This window comes from Thermobia domestica, chromosome 14 (genome assembly GCF_964235325.1).
Source record: "Thermobia domestica chromosome 14, izTheDome1.hap1.1, whole genome shotgun sequence".
In the NCBI taxonomy this organism is placed as follows: Eukaryota; Metazoa; Arthropoda; class Insecta; order Zygentoma; family Lepismatidae; genus Thermobia; species Thermobia domestica.
The window spans coordinates 84,345,934-84,370,502 of record NC_137467.1 but is presented as its reverse complement, the minus strand read 5'-3'; the positions used below and the strand labels follow the sequence as shown (position 1 = coordinate 84,370,502).

Genomic DNA, 24,569 nt, shown 5'->3' with positions numbered 1-24,569 from the left:
ACTCTTGAACCTTCTCACTTAGCATCCCTATGGGGAGAGGAGGTACGGATATAGTTAACATGTCCACAATACCATCGAACATTGACCTATTAAAAAACGTTCATTCCAGTGATGGAATTCATTTTGGGGGGTTTCGTACATTTTTTTTTTTTTTTTTTTTTTGGCTATTTCGAAAACTATGATTCTGCGCAATGGACCTGAGTTGAATTTCTTGTCCTTAAATAAGGAAACTTGGCATTGTCTTTTGTAGTTCTATCTTCTCGGAGTTTATCTGTCAGAGAACAAATGACTTCCAATAGAAAATAACGAAGAAGAAAGGAAGTATTTTGAAGATGTCATCAAGTCAACAGGCTTCTGCACGGAAATGGGCAGTGTTGGGGCCAGTAACGGTGCATTTTGGAGTGTTGTTGGATTGATTTCGTGTGTGAAATTATTGTTTATTCCTGCGTAGTAAGTTACGAATTTTTACGGGCTTTGTAACACTTGTTAATTCAAGTATTTCTGTATTGTAAAACGTTCAATTTACGGTACTCGCAAACAGGTGTTCTATATAAACACACATGATTGTTTAAATTAGTCTTGCACTATTTGTTTGCTGGTGTGGGGAGCATTTCATTGGTATCAGTGATTGCGAGTAATGATTCATATATGTAGTTTACTGTTTACTTCTCAATGTTTTAGAACGTGTAGATTAAATTTCTTGTAACCTGTGAATCGAGGTAAAATTTAATTTACAGGTGCTGATTACAGTCCAATACTCGCCTAAGCTATATTCTGAGTATTTGTTACGAGAAATTTCAGGCTTTAATTAATTAAGGCCTTTAAGCTTCAGCGTAGGTCCAGTATTTTCAGCTTTAGAATCGTTAAAATTTTGTTATTAGGAAATTCACTGCCCTTGCCGTAGGAAGTGTTTGTCAGAGATTTCGTGGTGCATATTCTCTTTAAGACGACTTCAGCGCTTTGCCTGTAAATACCACTTCCGGAAATATGTCATAAAAGCTATAGTACAAAAACTACGATAGGGAGGCCCAAACGGTAGCGAGGGGTGCGTCTCTATGTCGGTATGCGTATAAGCGAGGCTATCACTAAAACACTACGTTACCTTAGTTCCTTAACACATTTACTGCGATTACTTACGGTTACGGTTTATACAATTCTGACATTGCATTCAGGAAACAACGACTGATTCATTTCTGCAAACACCGTGTGCTTGTGTTTTCTCGGGGTTCTCCCGTTTCCTCCCACTTTCTTCATTCCACCATTTCATTCATCTCTCATCATCACCGTCTCCTTTAACCTAACCGGCATAAGCTGGGACGTAAAACTCAAAAATTTCATTTCATTTTTTCATTTGTGGTAGAGGGCTTGAATAAATACTCCAATAAATAACCTTCCATGTACTCATTTTTTTTCACATCAACACGTTTGAATATGGAACTGTTCTTCCATTTCTTTATTTGGCATATTTTTGGGACTGGGGGACCAGAATATTTTGTTTAAATTTCATGCTTTCTTGCTATGTTTTCTGTAGTTTTTGATGGTTTAGGTAGGTTAGGTTAGTTAAGGTTAATTTGGGTTAGTTTAGGTTACGTTAGATTAGGATGTTTGGATTTGGGGGCTTATAATTCTTTGCTTAAAATTCGTACTTTCTTCCTATATTTTCTGTTTTTTTGATGGTTTAGGCTAGGTTGGGTTAGGTTATGTTATGTTATATTAGTACTTAGTAATTACACTTACGTGATATCAACTCATTTCTCCTGTAAACGTGGTAATTTTACCTGAATTTGGCCTCCCAATTCCAAAATTATCCCCTTCATCAACATTCGTTTTTATTAAACTCAAAATGGAAATGTCACATCCATCTTTGAATACGGGGAAGTAATTTCCTAATTACATCCTAATGTCTGACGTCAGCAGAGCACTCGAATAGTACCAGCAACATGCAGCTTTTCACATTTGATAATACCATATGAAACTTGTTTACTTAGGTACCGTGAATTTCACCGAAAATAACCAATTCACCATTCTTTTTTGTAAATTTTACATATTTCTGGACCTAGTATGCGGCACTTAACCCTAATTTAATCTTGGTACTGCTTAACAACATATCATTTAAAAGGTAATATTACGGTTAATATGAGTGAATGCGTATCAAAGACGAGTGTATAACATATTAATTGCTCCTGGCGGAGTATTTTCGCACGATGTAGGAAGAGCTTATTTTATATTTGTAGGTGTGAAACCATGACGAGTAATCTAACTTATGTGATTTTATGCGTTATCAAGTGTTACTTGCACGTTTGTGTTTCGCTCATGCCATGACTCGGTTAGAAAACATTCTCGATTTTAGTGATCACCTATTAGAAGTTGGTGTGTGCTTTTAGCAGTTTCGTTTGTTTTGGCATATGTCCGAATGCGTATTTATATACTCGTAAGGTGAAGTCGTTATAATGTTAATCTGCACCCATGAATTCAACTTTTGCCTAAGAAATAATTTCTAAGGCATCTAGTAAATTTTGTGATGAAATAAGTACATATATTTGGTACTAAGATACCATATGCTCATTTCCAGAGAACATCAGTTTGTACGTACCGGTATATTGACAATCTGTACGCAATTATTTGGGAATGCGCTAGGGTTATAACAGTCCAGGAAGTTTTTGGGGATCATCTATAGCAAAGAAATTGATTTAAAAACAAGCGCTTTTAATTTGACGGGCTATTCTTAATCTGCATGTTGTCTCCTTTATAACTCGGTACCAGTGAGATTTGTTATTATGTGTGTACCCACAGGTTAAAACGTAGGCCACTCAAAAGAATTGTTGGTAAAATTATAAGTCATTCAATATTTTTTCTCTTAGTGTCCTCTGAAAAAATTGTGCTGGGCAATATGACGCTTCCTTCTTAGTATAGATAAAGTTTAATGCGACCACCAGAAGTAATGATCAGAATTTTTTCACGAATTGCATATAAATACAGCGTCCATGCATATGCCATAAAAACTGAAGTAAAATAAAAAAAAAAAACGGAAGTTTGTACTAGGTGAACACTATAAATCGCGAATATAATAAGAGCAGGGCGAATCTGGTGGGCACGCACGGAAGGGTTGGGGGGAATGAAATTTTTGAGTTTTACGTCCCACTGTTATGCCGGTTAGGCTAAAGGAGACGGTGATGATGAGAGATGAATGAAATGGTGGAACGAAGAAAGTGGAGGAAACGGGAGAACCCCGAGAAAACTCATGCACACGGTCTTTGTCCACCACAAAGTTCACTTGGCGGGAGAAGGGTTTGAACCCGAGACCCCTAGCACCAGAGGTGAACGCTTTACCACTGAGCCACCGCGGCCCACGCACGGGGGTAGGTCAGTAGGAAGCAGATGCGTCAACGATGGACTGTATGCACGTAAGCGAAGATAGTGAGATAAGGGCACGGTGGCTTACGCTTACCTCTTATGGGTGGGGTCCCTGGTTCAATCCCCGACCGAGTAAGTTTGTGATGGATAGCATTGTGTCCGTGGGTTTTCTCGGGGTACTGCCGTTTCCTCCCACAATTCCATTCCACCAATTCTTCCTACCTTAATTATCCGACACCCTTAGCCTAACTGACATAATCATCAGACGTTGAACTGGAAGATATCATTTCTCATGTTTATATGAGGATGATTTATGTGAAGACAGCTTTATTGTTACTGATTGTAGATAAGTTAGGTTAGTGCGTGTATGTTGCATTTACAATAACTAAGTGTGGGATTTCTCAGTGATACGAGTTCCTGTTGCACTTGTAATGGTTTCACGCTAGTAACGTTACATTGGTAAAATAAAATTCAGCTCTTGTATACTATATAGAAATACTACACTGTCAGAAAATAATATCAAATACACTTCTTTTTCATATGCACCTACTTGTTTTAACCTCGGGTAGCACTTGTAATGACATTGGTAATTCTTCATTTCCAAACATAAATAGGTATCTGTATTATGTACTATTTAAATGAACCGCCTGCATAAATTCGTTCCTTATAAACATGTCTTCAATCTTATCTGTATATTTTGCAAAAATATGATGTACTTAAATGTAACCTGCATCGTTTTAGGATGCATATTTAGTTTTGTTGCATATTAACACAACCTTGTCAGTAATTGAATATTTTCGGGCGAAACATACCGTTTTAGAAGAAAGACGCAGATTCAAAAGTTGCGGGGGTCACAGTTTGAAAGACATCTACCGTATGGCCTATAACTTTGTACACACACATGAATCTGAACGCAGTTAATGATCCAAGCACCAAGAAAATAATGCTGAAGGCATTAGAGTTCTAATTATTTATATCTATTGGGTCTATTGAAATTAAATCACAGTTTAAATAGTTCTTTCTGCTACTGTTTTGAACAGAGACTATTTCGCTTTTATACGCAAAATAAATAGTGATGAAATCAAAGCACGTGTATGCCGGATTCCTCTATATCAGCTTTTCTTGCAGTGAAAATTATTCTATATAGCATTGCTTATTTGTTTCGGGGCTTTATAAAACGTGGAATCCGAACTATGTACCTACTGTTTCAAATGGAGTCGGAACCTCCGTAACAAGATCAACGCTCTCCAGTCGGGAGTCAAACGTGGGACCCGTACACCAAAGACGCGCAACCAGCAGGGAAGGCAGTGGTTAGCACTGAAAATGACAAGAGAAAACTACGTCTTGGATTCTAATATATTTATGTTATGTTAATGACACGCTTTAGTAATAAAATTTTCTAAGAAGTAACAAGGTATGCTTATGAATATATCGTTGCAAAAGATAGCAGCAAGAAGTAGATGCCCGAACAGTAGTGGTTCAACTTCGTCAGACGCAATACAAAGATACGAACTAAATTTATTATTAATTATTGCCAACGCTCGTCAGTTTCTATCCTTAGGTACTGGTAAATATTAAAATACTGGTATTTCCAGTAAGAAACATTGTGCTCAAGTGTTCTATCAATGTGACTGTAATTTGTAATAATACTTTGCTGTAGGACAAGAAGCAAACATATATGTATTCAATTGAAACACGCTGTAATATATAAAGGTAACCAAGAAAGTTCTGTCTCTTTTTGTGGAGGTCTCTGTTCAATTGGTTTCCACACCGTGAGTTGAATGCGAATCGAGATAAGGCGAAAGTGAGTTGTTGGTGTGTTTATATCTAGCATACTACCTGGTTGTGGCAGTTCAGTTACACCATGAACTTGCGTAAGGACAGAGTGAACGTGGGACCTCCATAGAGCGTCATAAGGGCGTGTATGCTGTACGAGTTCAAACTGGGATCAAACGCCGCTACAGCGGGGCGGAAGATATGCAGGTCTTTGGTGAGGGTGTCGTGACTACGTGGACAGTGCAGCGGTGGTTTAACAAGTTTAAGAACGGTGACGAAACACTCGAAGACGCACTACGTGCTGGAAAACAGACACATGGAAAAAAAAAAAGAAAAAAAAAACCTTCCGGCAGCAGTTGCGGAGAACAGTGGCCAGACATGTGAGGAACTGGACTACAATGCAGTGTAAGTTGAGAAACCATTCGGCAACACTTCCATCAACTTGGGAAGCATTACAAGTTGGGTCGATGGGTCCCACATGATTTGACTGCGGGCCAGAAGGCAACGCGAACAGACACCTGTGTTTCTTTGCTGTCCCGTCTGAGGGAGGAGCCACTTCTGTGCAGGGTGTTGACATGTGATGAGAAGTAGGTCCTTTATGAAGCTCCACGGCGCCGTCATCATTGGTTAGCACCGGTTCCAAAACAGCTGAAACCAACAGTGCATCAGAAGAAAGTTCTCCTGTGTGTTTGGTGGACTGCTTGTGGCATCATGTATCGGGAACTGCTACCAGCTGGTCAGAGCATCAATGCAACTGTGTACTGTCAGCAGTTGAGCCATGTTTAATAAAAGCTCAAAACTCTGAAGCCAGCATTTCTGAATCGCAAAGGAGTCATCCTGTTACAGGACAACGCTAAGCCCCACGTGGCTAGGATGACCCGGGGCACCATTCCACGCCTTGGATGGGAAACACTATTGCATCCGCCATACTCCCCGGACATTGCACCGTACGATTATTACCTCTTCCATTCTTTGGAGAATCACCTTAGAGAACGCTAGTTCAAATCCCTAATAGAAGTGCAAAATGCACCTAATACTTTCTTCGCTTCTCGGCTCACCCAGTTGTACCGCGAAGGAATCTATGACCTTCCAGAACGTTGGCAGAAGGTAGTCGATGCTGATAGGGACTATTTTTTATCTTCTAGGCACGTCTTAGGTGACATGTCGGTGTTCCAAAGTGGTGGGTGAAAAAGCGACAGAACTTACTTGGTTAACTTTATAGGAAGGACGTCGACTGCCATATATAATCCGTCTTTTTTAACCTAAAGAGCACAAGTATAGAAAGTTAAACTAAAGATCTGATGTTCTTTTTAGAATGTAGAATGAATTGCTGTGTAATCTATCATAACTGAACAACTGCAGATGAAGATTGAATAACCACACACAGACACCGTACGCTTACCATAGGTACTGTAAGTTACAATCGCGTCCCCTCTGCGACTTTGACGACCCATATAGGGGCCGCGGTGGCTCAGTGGTAGAGTGTTCACCTCTGGTGCAGGGGTCTCGGGTTCAAACCCTGCTCCCGCCAAGTGAACTTTGGGGTGGACAAACACCGTGTGCGTGGGTTTTCTCGGGGTTCTCCCGTTTCCTCCCACTTTCTTCATCCCACCATTTCATTCATTTCTCATAATCACCGTCTCCTTTAGCCTAACCGGCATAACCATGGGACGTAAAACTCAGAGATTTCATTTCATTTTGACGACCCATAAACATTTGGTGCTCGCCAACTTCAGTTCCTTCGTGTTCCAGCACACTCCGGTATATGTCAGGAAAGGTATAACATTTTAATGCATTACAAGACATTAAAAAAAAGCCATAGCATATAGATAGTTTGCGGTTTAATGGGGATGCTAGCACTGAGGCTATTTGTCCCCGTCACGACCATAACATATATGCAGACCTATAGTAGTCTGTACAGTAAGGTGATAAAAATATAAAGGCGTTATAGAATATTGAATTTGAAGAAATCAGGAATTGGTTTAAGAGAAAGATGGTGGTGGAGACATTCACAACCTGCACGGTAGTGTTTTGTGTTGTAATGGAAAGCAATGATTTGACGCATACTTTCACTTTGTATACTTATATTTAAAACTACGAAAACATTTACTTCTTTATGCTATCAAATTGACAATACCCCAATTATTATTGTTGTTATAAATGTTCTTTCTCTTTTATTATTTTTTCACGAGTAGCCTTCTAAGACTCGTCTTCTTCAGCGACTTGCGCATAAGAGGATATATATTGCAACACGCTGAAGGGCTTTTGGAACTTGAGAACATAGGGTTAGAGAGCCGAATACCCTGGACAGGCACTTTTCTGGGTCATTTTTACTTACAATAGAATATATGCAGCAATCTAGGCTTCTTGCTATGTCTTGAGGTTCAATTTTCTCGGATTAGATACCAATTACTGTCTTACGGACTGTTTTATGGCAATGTATTTCTTTATTTGGGTACACTGATCTAAAGCGTAAGTACAGATTTACCTGTAGTTAGACCTAATATTTTCGGCTACTTGCGCTGTCGTCTTCTACAGAGAAGGTAATAACGATAGGTTAGGAAACTTCAGATTCTACAAATGAGTTAATAAATACGTAAGTATCAGTGGATTTTGCCGTAATAGTGGTCCGTATTTACACTCGAGACACTAATAAATTACAGTATATTCATAGTTGTAAAATTTCTTCTTGCTTAAGTGTCAGTAATTAAACAATAGGTACAAACTTTCGAAAAGTGAGTGACAGAGTAAGGTTGAGTATTTGTGACCATTAAAGTGGGATTTTTCAAGTATAGCACAATGTCATTAACTTATGTTTTGAACAGAAACCGGGAGTTTTGGAGTTTCGAACAATCCTTTTTGGGACATCTGGAAGCCCTATCCATACTTTCAAAAATCGCGATTAAAGTTTCCTATACAGAAGAAAGAAGCTGCCTACGAAAGAAAAAAAATAAGGAAACTCTTTACTAAAAAATTGATTAACTGTACCTATGAACTTCTGACCATACGTGTTACATTTTCTGTAGACTACTATTTAGTAGTTAGTGATTCTTGCTTTTATTTGTGCTTGTGCTTTTATTCTTGCTTTTTTATGTTTACACGTAACTGATTACAAACAAATAAGGCTGTCCGAAATTTATTTCGGCCCAGGGGCATAAAATACTTCTAAATACACATGTCTTCTATAAAATACTTCTAAATACACATGTCTTCATGTATTAAATCTTCTAAAAATAATTAAGTACTAATAATTGTTGATGAACACGATAATTCTCGTACAAGTATGTAAATAGTAGAAAAATAGATTGATACAATTAACTCATACAAAATTCAGCCTAGAGATATGAAAAATGGTTTTATTTTTATTCTTTACTAGTTTTACTTCAATTAGTTCTTGATACTTTGATTACTAGAGAAAGGACTATTTAATTGGATCAAAAATATATTTGAATCAAAATTTTTCTTGTACGCCTTATATCTGGAGAACTTATATATAGTGTAGCCAAACCCAAATTATCACTTAACTCAGTATGATGTGCTTTTTCCGTAAAAAATTACTCGATTTAGGGTCGGTTCAAAAAATGTGTGGCCTGATTCAAAAACTAATTATTGGCCAAGATAAAATCCTTTGATTTTTTTTTTGATCATTCCTAAAATTCTTGTACTGACATTTTTGTGATAGCAAAATGCAAAAGATTCCATACCTTTGTAAAACTCTGCACCGCCCTCTCTACGTAGCAAAATACTGATAAATGTCAATAGTACGGGTACATTTCTTAACACGTAACAACCAGAATTAATTTTGCAGAACAAACATTAGAAGTACTAAGAGGAAAAAATATTTTCCACGAAAATGATAAACTTTAAAGCCTGTCTTAAATGTTTTGATAGTGATACTACTTCTTTTTCTTATTGAGGCTTAATTTTCTTATTTCAGCCATTCAACAGATTTTGAAGTGCATCGGAACTGGCTTGCAGTTACCCACAGTCTACCAATCAGTCAGTGGTACTATGATGCAACATCGCAATGGACTCTGGATTATCCTCCTTTCTTCGCGTGGTTCGAGCTATTGCTGTCTCAATTCGCCAAATATTTTGACCCAGAAATGCTTAAAATTACTAACTTGAATTATGTATCATCACAAACTGTTCTCTTCCAAAGGTTAACCGTAATCGTTACAGACCTTGTATTTGCGTATGGAGTCAAAGAGTAAGTAGTTTTTAAACACAAACAAACTATTTGCTGAGCAAAACAATATATTCACATAAAAAACTGCATACGTTTTACAGTTTCGCCAACTAACACTTTGGCTTCATCACGATATAGTGTCTGATGAAGTCAAAGTGTTAGTTGGCGAAACTGTAACACGTATGTAGTTTTTTATGTGAATATATTGTTTTGCTCAGCAAATAGTTTGTTTGTGTTTAAGTATATACAAAGCAAAGCTTCTACTTATGGAAAATATTACAAGTAGTTTTGGTTATTTTTATTGTTTCAGTGTGTGTAGTTAAGAATTTAGTATCGTTCAAAAATAATCTCAGTAATCTAGTGGGTTTCGTGGATATCATGCCAGTTATACTGATTTGGAATGCTTCAATCTCGCATATGGACAAAGCTATATAGATACTAGAAAAGTAGGTTTTTTGAACATGATTGTACAACCAGTCACCTTGAAATGCAGCTTAAGATTGGGTCATTCCGTAAGTTTTTCATAAAATATAATACACTCAGGCATTTTATTTTCACTCCACTAATTTTTGTTCGGATAATAATGATCTTAAATTAGTAAATTCACACTTGAGGTTGCTCGTAAGAATGGCTATTCACAGTAAAAAGAAAGATGAATTTACACTTCAGAATGAGAGCACTACCTACTCTGCACTTCAAAGAGTCTTAGGCTCCTCCGATTGATTCAGGAATTAATTAATAATAAAAAAAAGTAATAAAAAACGTTACCAGATAAAAGCACAAGGATGTTGCCTAGGTCTGCAAATCCAAAATCAGCCTTTTTCTTATTAATAAGTCATGCCAAAATATTATCTTCATTTATTGTGGGCTAGACTCTCAGTAATATTTTCACATGGCTTTGAATTTGCGAACCTAGACGGTTTTCTTTTGTGGCTGGTAATTTTAAATTCTTATTATTTATTTATTTTTAATTCATGACATTTGAAAAAAAAAAAAAAAAGTTTCGAAAGGTAACGGGAGATAATTCAGTTCGAATGGTTAGGTTCATATCTTTTTCTTTTCACTTTGTAAATTCTGTTTCTGTGATAAATTCAAGAGAATGTAAGAACTACACTAACTTATCAGTTTAGTAAAATAAAATTGCTGCAAGATACTTTTGATAAAATGAAAAAGATAAGGGAAAATGTGTCCCGATGAATGGAAAGATTGATTGCTTGGGGAACAACATGGCTTCAGATCATAGTATTGTGGTTTACTGTGTTGATTGTGGTTTAACGCCTTTTTTCATTCACTATGCAAGCTAACTACTTGAAACATTTCATCGATGTTTGGCATAGAACGGGTTACGCTGTGCTATTTTTTTTCTGTCTACCTTGGCGACAGTGTTGCCATTTAATTTGTACAAATTCTTCGAAAAAAGGAAAAAAATTCCTGAGACAATTTTGGATTCCTTTTATAATTTCCTTATTATGTGATTAGAATACCATCTATACACTATTCGAAAATTTGCTCCCTTACTTTTCTAATGCGCTATAGCACCTCTCAGAACTGCAATTACATACCACGTTAAAAAAAAAAAAAAGTATCCAAAATGGTTAACAACCTGTATCTTGCAAATCGTTGAGAATCGGACTTTTTTTTTTTTTTTTTTTGCTTAGAATTACCTATACTATCACCACCAAAAGTATTTCCACTTCCTCCTGAATTACTCTGTATATTCCATTGGTGACATCACTTGTCACTGTTTGTTGCGGATTACACTGTAACTTCGAGCGCACACATATTTCAGTTGCTCCCTACATATCTAAAGATTTGTTTCACAAAAGTTATTTTTGTAGTAGGGCATCTCTGTAAAGGGTCGTCAGATGGAGTGCTAGTTATAATTATATCACATATAAAACTCCAATACAGAAGGTTGAGTAACATATATATGTCCAAATTAGAACCTTAGGGATAACTACGACATCCCTATCTATAGGCTTCAATATGATATGTTGCAGAAACCTATGGGTAGAATGAGATGTATGTGATATGGCCTTGTTTTGGTGCAAACGACCTTGATTTATAGCATTTCCACACAGTCGAGGGAGATACATATAAATAGGTGTCAGTATGTTTCTGATATTATGTAGAGTTGATTTTACAGTTTTTAGGTACCTGACGAATCTTCCATCATATTCTAGGAAGACTATGAATTCTCTTAAGAAAGTTGCTTTGCAATGATGGATGAATTCTGGGCCAGATTTTTGATCGGCCGAAGAGTAAGCGTTATTTTACCACAATCAGGTAGATAAATCGAAGCTGCATACAGCGTAGCGACGAACTTCAACTTGTCACCAGATAGATAGCGCTCATAGAGGTATCTGCGTTTCGTCTTTCTCTCGCAGCGATAGGTCTCGCTTAGGTAATGCTTCCAGCACTCAAATACCTTCCGAAGATTTAATTTTTGTCGCGCAGGGTGTGGTTCACACTTTTCTGGGGCACTTGTAACTGTGTAGCTATCACATATTGTGTAGGAGAGTTTTTCTGGAGGGACATTCGACGTTAACTTCTAAAATATACGTGGAGTCACTAGGTTGTATGGCTGTATTCGACACCCCTTGAGTGAACTAATATATGGAATCTCTTGTATTTTATATCACGTAATTATAGTAGTCGATTCTGTGGTGGATCCATTTTCTTAGCATTGTTTTTGAATTTTAGGTAGAAAAATTGGCCTGAAATCGTTATATCGTTCCTAAAACCTGTTTATGATAAGCGCCATGATGGACACATTAACAATACTGAGACAGTACTGCAAACTTGTAGCTAGTGTTGACTTTCAAATATCAAAGTGTGATCAATTCTGTACTCATGGATGAAGGTTGAAAGCTGGACGCATACATGTCTCAACTCTCTGTATTTTCACATCTGACGGTTACAGTATTCTAAAAAAACAAATGTATTTTGATAATTGGTAATACTATTTCGTACACTATCTTGAAAGTCAAAGAGACTGTACGTTTATTTCCTCTTGACGTTACTAAATTGTGTCTATAAACAAGTTTCAGTTACACAAGTAAAAGACAATTGCTTAATACTACATGGATCTCTTTATAGGTGTTGCATGTGGCTGAGCACATGTGGCGTGAGCAAGAGCAGTAAATGGAGTTTGAAGTGGGGCTCGCCATCATCAGTTCTTCTATTATTGTTAGTGGGTAATGCTGGACTGATGATTGTGGATCACATTCATTTTCAGTACAATGGCTTTCTTTTCGGGTTACTACTTTTATCTGTAGCTAGGATATTACAGGTATGTATTCTTTTTCGAGCTCTTCCTTTTATCTTATAATTGTCCGCCAAAGTTTTTCCTTACATGGCTTGCCGAATTGTTAGTACAGCCACTTTTAGCGCACATAGTTCTTGATTCCAGGTCTTTGTCAAAATAGGTTCTCATCGCCCTACATGACATATCCATAGACCGTAAATGTAATCAATCATAGTAATAAAAGCTAATGTACATGAAAACATTGTTTCGGAATAACGAATAATATTTTTGTTTTGTCTTGAAAGAGACTTATAAAAAGTAGTGGCCTAACTGAGAATCGAAGTCTGGTCTTCATCATGCAGGTGGCTGGTCAACCATTGAGTGCAACAGTTTGCTGTGTAGGTAATTATTAGTAAGGTACCAAGCTACCAGATAGTTTCTTACGGTTATTTTGTAAAGGCAATTCGCATGCATATAAAATGGACAACTTTTTGTCTGCTAGTAAGATACACAGTTGGCAAGTTTTCGAAGTTTCTCCCACCGGGAATCGAAGCCTGGATGTGTGTGCAGCAAGGGCATGAGTGGTAGTATAAGACCAGTGGAGAGGGCTAGTAATATATATATATTAAGATCACTCCTTTCATACATATTGCCAGTGTATGTGTTGGGGTGGGAATAATTAAAAAAAAAAAAAAAATCTTGAACTGCCGAAGTATCGAACTTCGATCGCCCGTATTCTGCAACTTATCAGGTAGCAATATAGCCACGTATTCGTAGAAGTGGTAAACTGTTCATCAAGTAAACGTAGGTCGGAATTCGATTTCCAGTCAGTACATAAATAACTTTAAATATATATATATATATATACCAAACGCACTGAGAATGTATGAAATCGGAATTAAAAATCGAATGTATTTTACACGGAAATCCTAAAAGGATTGTTATATTCTTACTATGATTTCAGAAACCAATCCTTTTGCCCTCGACACTGGACAATAATGAAAAGCTTCAGCTTCACAGATATTGTGTACATTTTATTCAACTTACTTCTTGTTCCACTGAAAACGCTCAGATTAAGAATAAGTTATTAAAATGTTGGTAATCAGTGTACATACTAACTCACAACTTTGCGGTACCAATACAAAACAATCACTTCTTGTGTTTACATAGTTTCATACAATTTAAATTGTTTCACTTCACTTCAGTTGTATTTTTCTTTAACGCATGGAAAAATTTCAACAACCTTTACATATCTAGCTATTTACAGAGCTGAATAATTGTGTTGCATATGCAATTTAATGTCACAGAGGTTTCCGTTATTGAATAAAGCTCTTCATAACTAATTCTCGATTGTTGAGAATTCTTTCGTCCAAATTTAATGTTAAATGTTTTGTTCTATTATAATATGACTCAAAAACATTTCGTTTTACTGGTGGTGATGTTTTCGTAATAATTTTGATTTCCTTCAGTTGTGTTTGATTACACCTAGATACATTGATAGCCAGAAAGCACGGAAATTTGAACTTTCTCGTATATGTTCTATTATTCTAGTTTTATATTTCTCTTAGTTATCCAAATATAAGAACTGTCGCTTTGATACATACTTCTTTGTTTAGCTGATTGGAAAAGAACTGACTATTGTGCAAAAGACCGATCGTGATACAAATTTACGATTTTTAAATAATAGTTACATTTAAAAAAATGATGCACGGTTGCTTATGCTCTTTGGAGCATCAGTATTGTTGACATTTGTTTTTCAGCATAATTTCCATTGTAGAAGACTGCGCTGAAGAGGGGCGTAGTATTGAAGATCTGTTAAAAATAGGGTGTAACTCGATAAAATTGGAATGAAACTATTTTTAAAAGAGCTTAAATAATACAATGCAGGACTGGTTAAACATGCGTAAGATGGTTAAGCAAACTTTGAGGAGAATAAAGTAACACACATGAATTCAATTAGTTGAAGTGCGCAAAAATGTTGGAAAGATAAACTATAACGATTAGGAACAGGCAAAAGGTAGGGAGATTAACAGGAAAAACCTGATACATGGTGCATATGGTATTTGAAGAGCCATTTCCTCTGGATGCAGCTACCAATACTGCGTTCTCTAGGTTGAAAGTTCGTGACCCTCTTCTCGTTCCCAACCGGTTGCTTGGTAGGCCTTAAGAACTTGATAGTTACGCCATAGCTATCCAAAGATAATACCCAGACGTCGAAAAAGCACCGTAAGTTCTCCTGAACTTCATTAGCACCTGTGTGCCATTGGAGGTGACCAGCTGTCAATTTTTGTGCACAGAGGGAACATGAAGAATAAGATCCTTGACCTTCGTGTCCTCTGTATATAAACCCAGATATCTAATTTTATTTTATTTTTGAGTTTAGCGTCCCTTTCAGCAGCGAGGACCTACACTTTAACGTAGGATACGAACCACATGAGCTCCCGTCGGGAATCGAACCCAGGTCTCCCACGCTAAAGATTTTTACTCATTGAAAATTTTCTTAGATTCTTTCTGCCAGAAAGTAATTTATTGTAGATAGAGGAAACAATAATTTTGAAGTTCAGCTTGCAACTGTTTCTTCTGGTGGTTTACCAAATCATTGTCTTATAACAAAGACATTGTGGGGCAAGGGATTTTCTGTCTACTGCATTGTATAGCAGATTTATTTTCAAATTGCAGGAGACAGATTCTGTGTTAAATAGGTATGAACTAAGTATACTTCGTGTCCATTATTGAAGAGATTACTAAAACGTTGGAGGCAAAAAAGACGATCTGTGTACATATCTGAGTGTAAGTAAAAGGGGGAGTTGTGTCCCTTGACAATATATGTGTTTTGTCGGGACAAACTAATGTGTCCGTATTATTTAGGTATCCGTCAAGAGGACTCCGCTGTAATTGTAATTTACCGTAGTGAAAAGTGTCACCAATAGTAACCCATAAACCAAAAGATGTAGTAACTCACAAAAAAAAAAATAATAATAATAATAATAAATAAAAATAAATAAATAAATAAAAAAATAAATAAGTAAAGTAACCCGTTTCGAATGCTACAAATGCTGGAAGTCGTATTTTGGAGGTAGTGCGTATCAGAGTTGTTTGATTTAAATCACATGATTTTTTTTTTTTTAATCAATGATTTAAATCAAATTTATTTTTCCTTAAACTGAAACAAAATGCAGTACTTTTGAGCATTCTGAAACTCTAATCCAATTTAAATCTAAAATTCGTATCTTAATCCGTACTGTGTAGCGGCAGTGATGCCAGTTAATAGGATAATCAGAAGGAATGTTCTTAATAGATTACTTGGTTTATGTGTAGTGATGAAAGTTAGTTTATGATTCAAGTAAGATACATACTGAGGTATTAAGATCAGATTTCCGTACTTCTTGGAATGCCATATTATTGATTATTAAATAATGTGACGAATTATAATCACTAATCGTGTTTGTTTCCTTATTAGTAGATAGCTGTCAGACAATACCATATAAAGAATCTAAAATTAACATTTATCCAACCTCGCCATTGTTGTTCCGTTTACTAGTTCGTAGCTCATATATTTTAAGATCAGGTAGGATGCAAGTTTAAACCAAAATACTTTATTATTATTATTATTATTATTATTATTATTATTATTATTATTATTATTATTATTATTATTATTTAATTTTATAAAGATTAAAATTCCTAGGCCAAGAATTCTGACAATGTAGAATTCATTGTCAATGACAATGAATAGTTTAAAATTCAATATTCACAATTTTCAGTTCAGAATTTTACATACCGTGCTTGCTAATATGTATGTATCACATAGATTTTTTAAGAAATGGCATTTTTGATTAGAAACTACAAGCTGTTCGTTTATGGCAGTGTCTACATCCTGTGCTAAACTACTTTCTACTAACTACTAAACCATCTTACATAGTGTTATATTATGTTGGTCATACTCAGTGTAGATAACTTGATATACAAGTTTACCTTGAATACATTTACAATTTTTAAACGAAAGATAGTGATGTGTAGCAAAATAAAATTAAATATTTGCCTATACATTTAGTGATTATTCCTCTTCCATAGGTAAATGTAAGTGCGTACAAGAAATATGAACACATGGCATTGTATAAAACGACACTGATTAACATTATATAAAAAGATAGTGATATTTATTACGATATAGTAAAAATAGAAGAGTGTAAAAAAATATTCATTTTATAAACAAAAATATAAAATAGGCTATATACTCACTCTGCAGTGCAATGCAAATTTTTCTAAACACCTGCATAATTGGCTTCATATTTCCATGTTAAGCATAATTGCTTTTGATTTCCACCATTCAATGGCTGTTACACCTTGTAGAACTTAGTCGGTGAAAATCACGCTACAGAAAGGAGACTTCGCTTGAAATTTAATTACCATGGGCATAGTGTTGTAAATAGAAAAAAAACCGTTCGTATTTTTTCAGAAATGTACGTTTTTTTTTAGAAAAAAAACATTGCCTCTCGTTTTTTTTCTAAATTTCGTTTTTTTTCAAATAGTCATTTGTAATGCATCTTACGTCTATTTAAGTATTAAATATTTTTATGTAGGTATAATCACCGTAAAATGCAACATAAATTAAACGCTAGATACTGATTAACTAACTAACTAACTCTATGGCCTATGGAACCCGGAGGTTCAGTGCCGCGTTCACAAAAGCTCTCCACTGACTCCTATCCTTAGCTAATTGCATCCAGTTCCTACTTTGTATTCCTATCTCTGCGAGATCCATCTTAATATTATCCTCCCATCTGCGCCTAGGTCTTCCTAATGGTCGTTTTCCTATGGGTCTTCCAGTCAAGACTTTGAAAGCGTTTCTACTTTCTTCCATTCTAGCTACATGACCTGCCCACCTAAGCCTCCTAGACTTGACGACCCTAACAATGTTGGGTAAACCGTATAAACTATGTAGTTCCTCGTTATGGAGTTTCCGCCATTCCCCATTCTCGTTCCTCTTGGGTCCGGATATTCGTCTCAGGATCCTATTCTCAAATACTTTCAGTCTATGTTCGTCCCTCAGAGTAAGAGACCATGTTTCGCAACCATACAGAACAACAGGCATGATTATCGTTTTATATATTTTAAGCTTCAAATTCTTCGACAGGATTCGCGACGACAAGAGATTTTGAACCGAATAGTAACACGAATTCCCTGCTTTTAGTCCACATTTAATTTCTTCGTGAATACGATTTTCGTCTGTTAATATTGATCCTAAATATTTGAAAGTATCCACTTTATCAAAAGTATTATTTAATATTTTAACGCCTCCACGATTTGCCGTATTACGGTCCCGACACACTTCCAAGTATTTAGTTTTCTCTGCATTTACTTCCAAAACCATGTCCGTGCTAGATACTGATACGCTACAAATATTTTACATTTTTACATGAATATCATACCTATTAACAATTTGGGTTTCAGCAGTTTTCATCAATATCAACAAAGAAATAAAAGTAGAAATGAAATTTTGTTTTTTCGTGAAAGCAGGCCTTTAACCCTCTCCGGATCCTGGCATTTTGGGCTATTTTTTAGACTTTCAGTCAAGCAGCTACTGCATCGTCACTCTTTATCCTAGGATCATGGTTCATACCTCATTCTCTTCAGAATAGAGCAGGCTTTCAAATGGTATCACTTCCATGCCCATACCATATACCAGGAGAGGAAAAATTGATGTCAAAGGGAAAATTTTGATGGGAATTTTTTTTGTCCAACTTTGGGCCACCCTGGCCCCCCTGTGTGAACGTAGAGACCTCCAAAAAAATCTGATGAATAGTACTTGGTAAACTAAATGTGTGTACCAAATTTCAAGTTTCTATCTTGAATAGTAAGGGCGGGAGAAATTTTATCAGGAATTCCCACCATGCCCAAAACGACCGCAAAACATCATGATCTCAGGGAAAAAATTTTCTGAGACATCCCTAATTACCCTAGGGTCATGTTTCGCCCATCATTCTCTTCAGAACAGAACTGCCTTTCAGACGGTATGGCTCACGTGTGTCTATCATGTATGTAAAGGGGGGAAATTCCCAAAAAAGGGATTTTTTGGTCTAAAAATCCCTTTTTTCAACTTTTGCCCCTCTGGACCCCCCTGTTATTACGCAGAAATCGGAAAAAAACTTCTGGTAAATACTACTCGGTGGACTAAATGTTTGTGCAAAATTTCAATCTTCTACGTGAAAAAATAGGCCCGCCAAAAAAAATCCCTACCATGCCCCACCTTTTACCCTATACAGAAGTATATTTGGATAAAAATTCACTGAGACGGCCCTAATTACCCTAGGATAATAATTTGACCGTCATTATTTTCAGAATGGAACTGCCTTTCAGACGGTATGACTCACGTGGTCCTATCATGTATGTAAGGCGGGAAAATGACGAAAAACGTAATTTTTGGGGTAAAAAATCCCTTTTTTTTACCCCTTTGCCCCTCTGGTTCCCCCCCCCCCCCTGTTTTAGCACTGACATCGGAACAAAAATCTGGTAAATACTACTCGGTGGACTGAATCTTTGTGCAAAATTTCAATCTTCTACGTAGAAAAATAAGCCCGCCAAAAAATATTGAACATAGGCTTAGAAAATAAGAAAAGAAATTTTTGACTTATGACGTCATCACCTCCTATGTCTGGACGCAGGACGGTCTGAAACCATACGAAATGTCTTCTACAAGGCCTCTGGACTTGGAAAACAAAACAACAACAAAAAAAAAAAAAAAAAAAAAAAACCGGACGAAAAAGCTCAAATAGAAGAGAAATAACGCAATGTACCATGAAAAACGCGTATGGGACAAATTGTACCATGGATCCGGAAAGGGTTAATAAGTAAGAAAATATTGTCACGAACAGTATAAAATTCAAATAACTTGTCTAAAGGTAAAAACTAATACTAATTTACCTAATAGTATTTTTCTAAATGTCATTTATAAATAATTTGTCGACTAGCTATATATGATATGCAGAGCCGGCTCAACCATATATGCAACACGTGTATTTGCGTGGAGCGGCAAATTTGGATGGTCCGGCAAAATCTGTTATAAGTATATTATTTAAATTAAATATTTCTTGTTGGAAAAAGACTTTATGATGATGGTAGTTACATTTACTAAGCTAACCTTCTATTTGAATACTACATTCATAAATTATGTTTAGGTTGCATTAGTTTAAGGCCACATGGACAATGCTAAAGCAAATGGTCGAATAAATCCGAGCACAAATTGCTTGATTGTTGCCAAAGGCAAGAGTTCAATTCTCGAATAGTAGTGAATATCTGTTCCATGCAGTAAGCTATCACAGTTTTGATATGACAACTAGTCTTGTTTTTGTCAGAAACAAGTTCCTTATCATTGAAGATATAAACAAGTTTTTTTAAAAATGTTAACAGATATAGAAGAGAAATCAAGAAATAAAGATAAAAGAGCTAGTTGCACTGGAATTGCAAACTGATACATTGAGATTGAAGCTCGATAGTGAATTCTGTAAAAAGGATTACCATCTTTCCTCTGCAGGTGTGTTTGCTTTATCTTTCACTAACATAATAGATTAATATTTTTTTAAAAAAATACAGACACAACGGGATTGCATTTTTAGTAAGTATTTAAGCATTTCTGAGTGCAACTGCACTTACACCCACCTTTGTTGTTCATGCTGGAGTAGCATACTTAAAATCATGACTTCTAAGATTTGTTCTTTCTGGAGAAAGGGGGAGGCGGCAAATTATGCCATTGCATGGGGCGACAAATTGAATAGGACCGGCCCTGATGATATGTATATAAAAGACATGAATATAGAAAGACACAATTTGAAGTAATGCAGGGTGTTTCAAACTGAATATTAGGATTTTGAAACTTTGTAGTATCTATTACAATTAACTTACGATTATAAATATTATCAAATGAAAGAGCAACTCAAACAGTTTTGTACACACGCATGTACATGCATTGTTTCTTCTGTCTGCCGTTAGAAAGAGTAAGCAGCAAAGATTGAGACTAGAGAGCACAAAGTTTTTTGTGTTTTAACCCTTGTACGTCCCTCGATTTACGCATACAACTTATGTGTTAGTTTTTCTACTGTGACGTAACAGGATGGAGTTTTGAATTGAAATTTTTACAAAACACATATTTGGTAAATAACTAAAAGTCACGAAATATGATGATCACAGCTTACATAGTGTCCGAGATAATAAAGTTGAAAAATCGCTTTGGGTCAAAATGGACCCGAGGGACATAAGAAGGTTAATAAAGACTGAATCTGTACAGTGCAACGGTCTGTGTGAAGGATATTAAGGAGACGCTTGCAACTACGTCCTTATCGTTGGCAGTTGCTACAGGTCTAAAGCCTACAGGCTGCGGTTTACGTGCCAATTCCGCAAGTGAAATATTGCTGCATAACAATGAAGATTTCCTGGATCGTGTCGTCTTCAGTGATAAATCGACATTTCACCTAAAAGCTAATGTGAACACTCATAATGTTTGTATCTGGCCGTCAGCAAATCCTCAGGAGATGGTACACTTGAAACGAGACTCCCCTAAATTGAATGTGTTCTGTGCCACATGGCGGAAAGTTTATGGGCCTTTCTTGCCTATCGACTAGAAGTGTGTCGTGTAACGAATGAATCTCACATTGAACACTTGTAGCAAAGACTGTTTGAGGTGCTCTTTTAGTTGATACATTGATTATAATTGTACGTAAAATGTAATAAGTACTACGAAGACTTAAAACCTCAAAATTCATTTTGAAACACCCTGCATTTCTCACCAACAGTGTTGGAACTAAGATGTAAAAAAGAGAGAAAATTTTCCTTATAAAGTTATTGTTTACAACAACGATATTATTATTAGTCGAGACTATAACTACAGCAACACGAGTTAGTAGTCAAAAAAATGTTATCAAATGTATATCCGGTGGCCCAGGCGGCCAAAGTGGCACGCACGGGTGTGTCATTTGTTTAATCCGCTCCTGTGGGGACACTAATTAAGATATCGGGTTATTATTCTTGCCAAATATGGTTGGACCATAGTTTATCATATTAATTTCTTTTTCTTCTGGTGTCGAATTTCGTTCTCAAATTTCACCCCAGTCAAAAATTCGAGAATTTTCTAATTTCGAATTTCCTTTACTTCTTTTTTCCCTGTAGCTTCCTTCGTCGTAGAAAGACCTCCTTAAGACTTGCCAGATAGATACCTCGGATGGATACCTAACTGTTGACATCAATTGGACGGGCCTGCGCGCAGTGCTGCCAATTAGGGAAATTAAAATTTTCCTAAATTTGGCCAAAAAATTAGAAATTTTTGTTTATAAATCCGTACCTATACTTCAGAGTGCAAGTCAACTTATGCCAATCGAACATTTGTCCTTATTTAACAAACGCAAGTATAGATCGTTACAATGGGGTAATTAGGGAACGCACGAAAAATTCGTATTTAGGTTCTAATCCTTTATTTTTCTAGTTTTCCCTACTTTTCTGTTTACTGTAATATATTTTTGGTAATTAGAAGTTTTGTTCCTTAAATATCGTCATAATATTGTAGGATATATTAGTGGTGTACCAATGTTTAATTTAAGATAGTTTGCGTCTGTCTGGTAGCAGTGTTACCAGCTACAGAAAAAATTTTAATTCCAGATTTTAGGGGGAAATTTTGGAAAAATTATCTGTTTTGTCTCTATTATTTCCCTCTTGTTGGCTATATCGGACCAAACGTACCAATACATATTTGGAAGTCTCGTCTTTGCTCTACACAACGCACTATAGAAAGTTTCAATAGGATAACTAGGGGAAGTACAGTTGAGGTTTACAGTAGATCTTGTTCTCTATTTGGGAAGATAACTGTTTTTTTAAAGGTAGAATGAGATATTTTTTATTAACATGCTTACTTTATTAGATATCGTCACAATACTTGTAGGATATATTAGAGGGATACCAAAGCTTATTTTAAGATAGTTTTTGTGTGTCTGATAGTAGTGTTGCCAGCTACAGAAAATTTTAATTCCAGATTTTTGGGGCAAATTTTGGAAAAAAATCCCTTTTTTATTTCTATTATTTCCTTCTTGTTGGCTACATTCAAATAAACGTACCAGTGTCTAACAGCCTCATTCTTAGCCTACACAGCGCACCATAAAAAGTTTCACTAGAATAATTAGGGAAAGTACAGTTGAGGTTTATAATAAACCATGTTCTGAAAATGGTAAGAAAATGGTGAATTTCTGAGGTAGAATGAGATTTTTTTAAAATTTCATGCTTACTTTGTTATATATCGCCATGATACTTGTAGGATATACTCTTGGAGTACTAAGGTTTATTTTTAGATAGTTTTCGTCTGTCTGATGGCAGTATTTCCAGCCAAAACAATTATTTCCCGCTTTTAGGTGAAAAATTTGGAAAATTTCCCTTTTTCCCTCTATTATTACCCTCTTAATGGCTACATTGAAACAAGCGTACCACTAACTGAAAGCTTCCTCTTTGCCCTACAGAACGCACCATAAGTTTCAATAGGCTAATTAGAGAAGCTGTAGCCCCGGCATATTTGATTTTTGCTTTTGAGGCGTAAAAAGTGTCAAAATTTCATGTGTATGACAGAATTTTTTCTTTCCCTCTTTGAGTGGAAACCAGAGACTTCAGGATTTCACTGTACCTTGTCAACACACCAAAGATTTTTTTTAGGTGACTTGAACCCATATAGGAGGAGTGGTACTAGATACAAAAAATTTTGAAATTCGGTTAGGGATTTTTTGTAAATTTTCACCCCTACATTTCCCTCAATAATTTCCGATCCATTGGCAACACTGCAATGCAACTTACACCAAAAAATAGCCACATCCATTTTCTAAAAAACGAGGCCTTAACCATATCAATCAAATGATTGGTTTTTGAGCAATAAGTCACTAACTGGAAATGTAGGAAAACACCAAAAATGACCTGAGGCCGGAAGGAATAATCACACAATTTTGCTAGTATATAGGTACAAAGAAACAGAAGATTTGTAAGTTACGAGGGCTTCGACTCAAGTTCTGTTGATTATTTCAATAATCTGGGACGTAAATCAATAAATAATAGTTACCAGAAAAAAAAAAAAAAAACAGACATTTGAAAAAAAAACATGAAAAAGAACGATGTTTTTTATTGAAAAAAAACTTCACAGAAAAAAAACCGTTTTTTTACAACACTACATGGGCAGTAGAGAAGTACCACCATAAGCTTCTTCTGCAAATTTCAAAGCTAAATCGTTTCCTTCGGTAGTTAATTTGAATTTTCGCTGTTTCGGATCGAGAAGGTAGGCCAAGAAATAGGGAGGCGTTAATGATTCCGTATACATGTTTTCATATTTATTTTCTATTTCCTCGTCTTGGAGTGCGTCTTTTAGACACTTCCATATTTCTACAGCGTCAGATATTGTTGTTTCATTTCTTTGAATTCTGTCCAATGCAACAGAGATCGGTTTGAGAGTTTGGACCACATGTCCTACATTTCTTTTAATATTTACATTTTTCGCTTTCGTTTGTTTGTTTTGTCTATTTTTGATCGATTCTTCACATACATTAAACAAAACTGTCTAATTTTTAATGTCACTCTCGTCTCCCCCCCCCCCCTTCCCGCTTCCCCCAGAATCTTCTACTAGTTCTTCTGCTTTGCACACTTCTAAATGTTTCTTCAGCTGAATAACAAGATCTTGCATTTCTGAGCCACATACCTTGCATTTTGCGTGAAATCCTTTCTCGTTTGTATTTGGAATTCGGATTTTTTTAAAAAGAAAAACTATACGTTGTCTTTCTTTCGTTCAATTATTCAGATTTGAACTCCTGAGATCAAGGTGACCACCCACTATTACAAGTTAAGAGAACAGTGATGTACTAGTCCTGACTAATTGTCACGTATGAGAAACACCTTTCAGAAAACACACCATAAATATCGAGAAACCCCCAATTTTGCTTTTTAGTCTAACTTAAAGAAACTGGGAAACCTCCGTAACTTATCAAAAAC

At 36.0% G+C, this 24,569-nt stretch overlaps 1 protein-coding gene across 1 annotated transcript in view; it reads left to right on the top strand.

The window, feature by feature from the left end:
• The first annotated feature begins 291 nt into the window (after positions 1 to 291).
• Positions 292 to 24,569, top strand: part of xit (ALG6/ALG8 family glucosyltransferase xit) — a 44,346-nt gene continuing 20,068 nt past the window's right edge. The window contains exons 1-3 of the mRNA XM_081738642.1: positions 292 to 450; positions 9,068 to 9,340; positions 12,419 to 12,611. Coding sequence (XP_081594768.1) covers positions 365 to 450; positions 9,068 to 9,340; positions 12,419 to 12,611 — 552 coding nt within the window. The 5' untranslated portion in view covers positions 292 to 364. The remainder of the gene's footprint in view (positions 451 to 9,067; positions 9,341 to 12,418; positions 12,612 to 24,569) is intronic.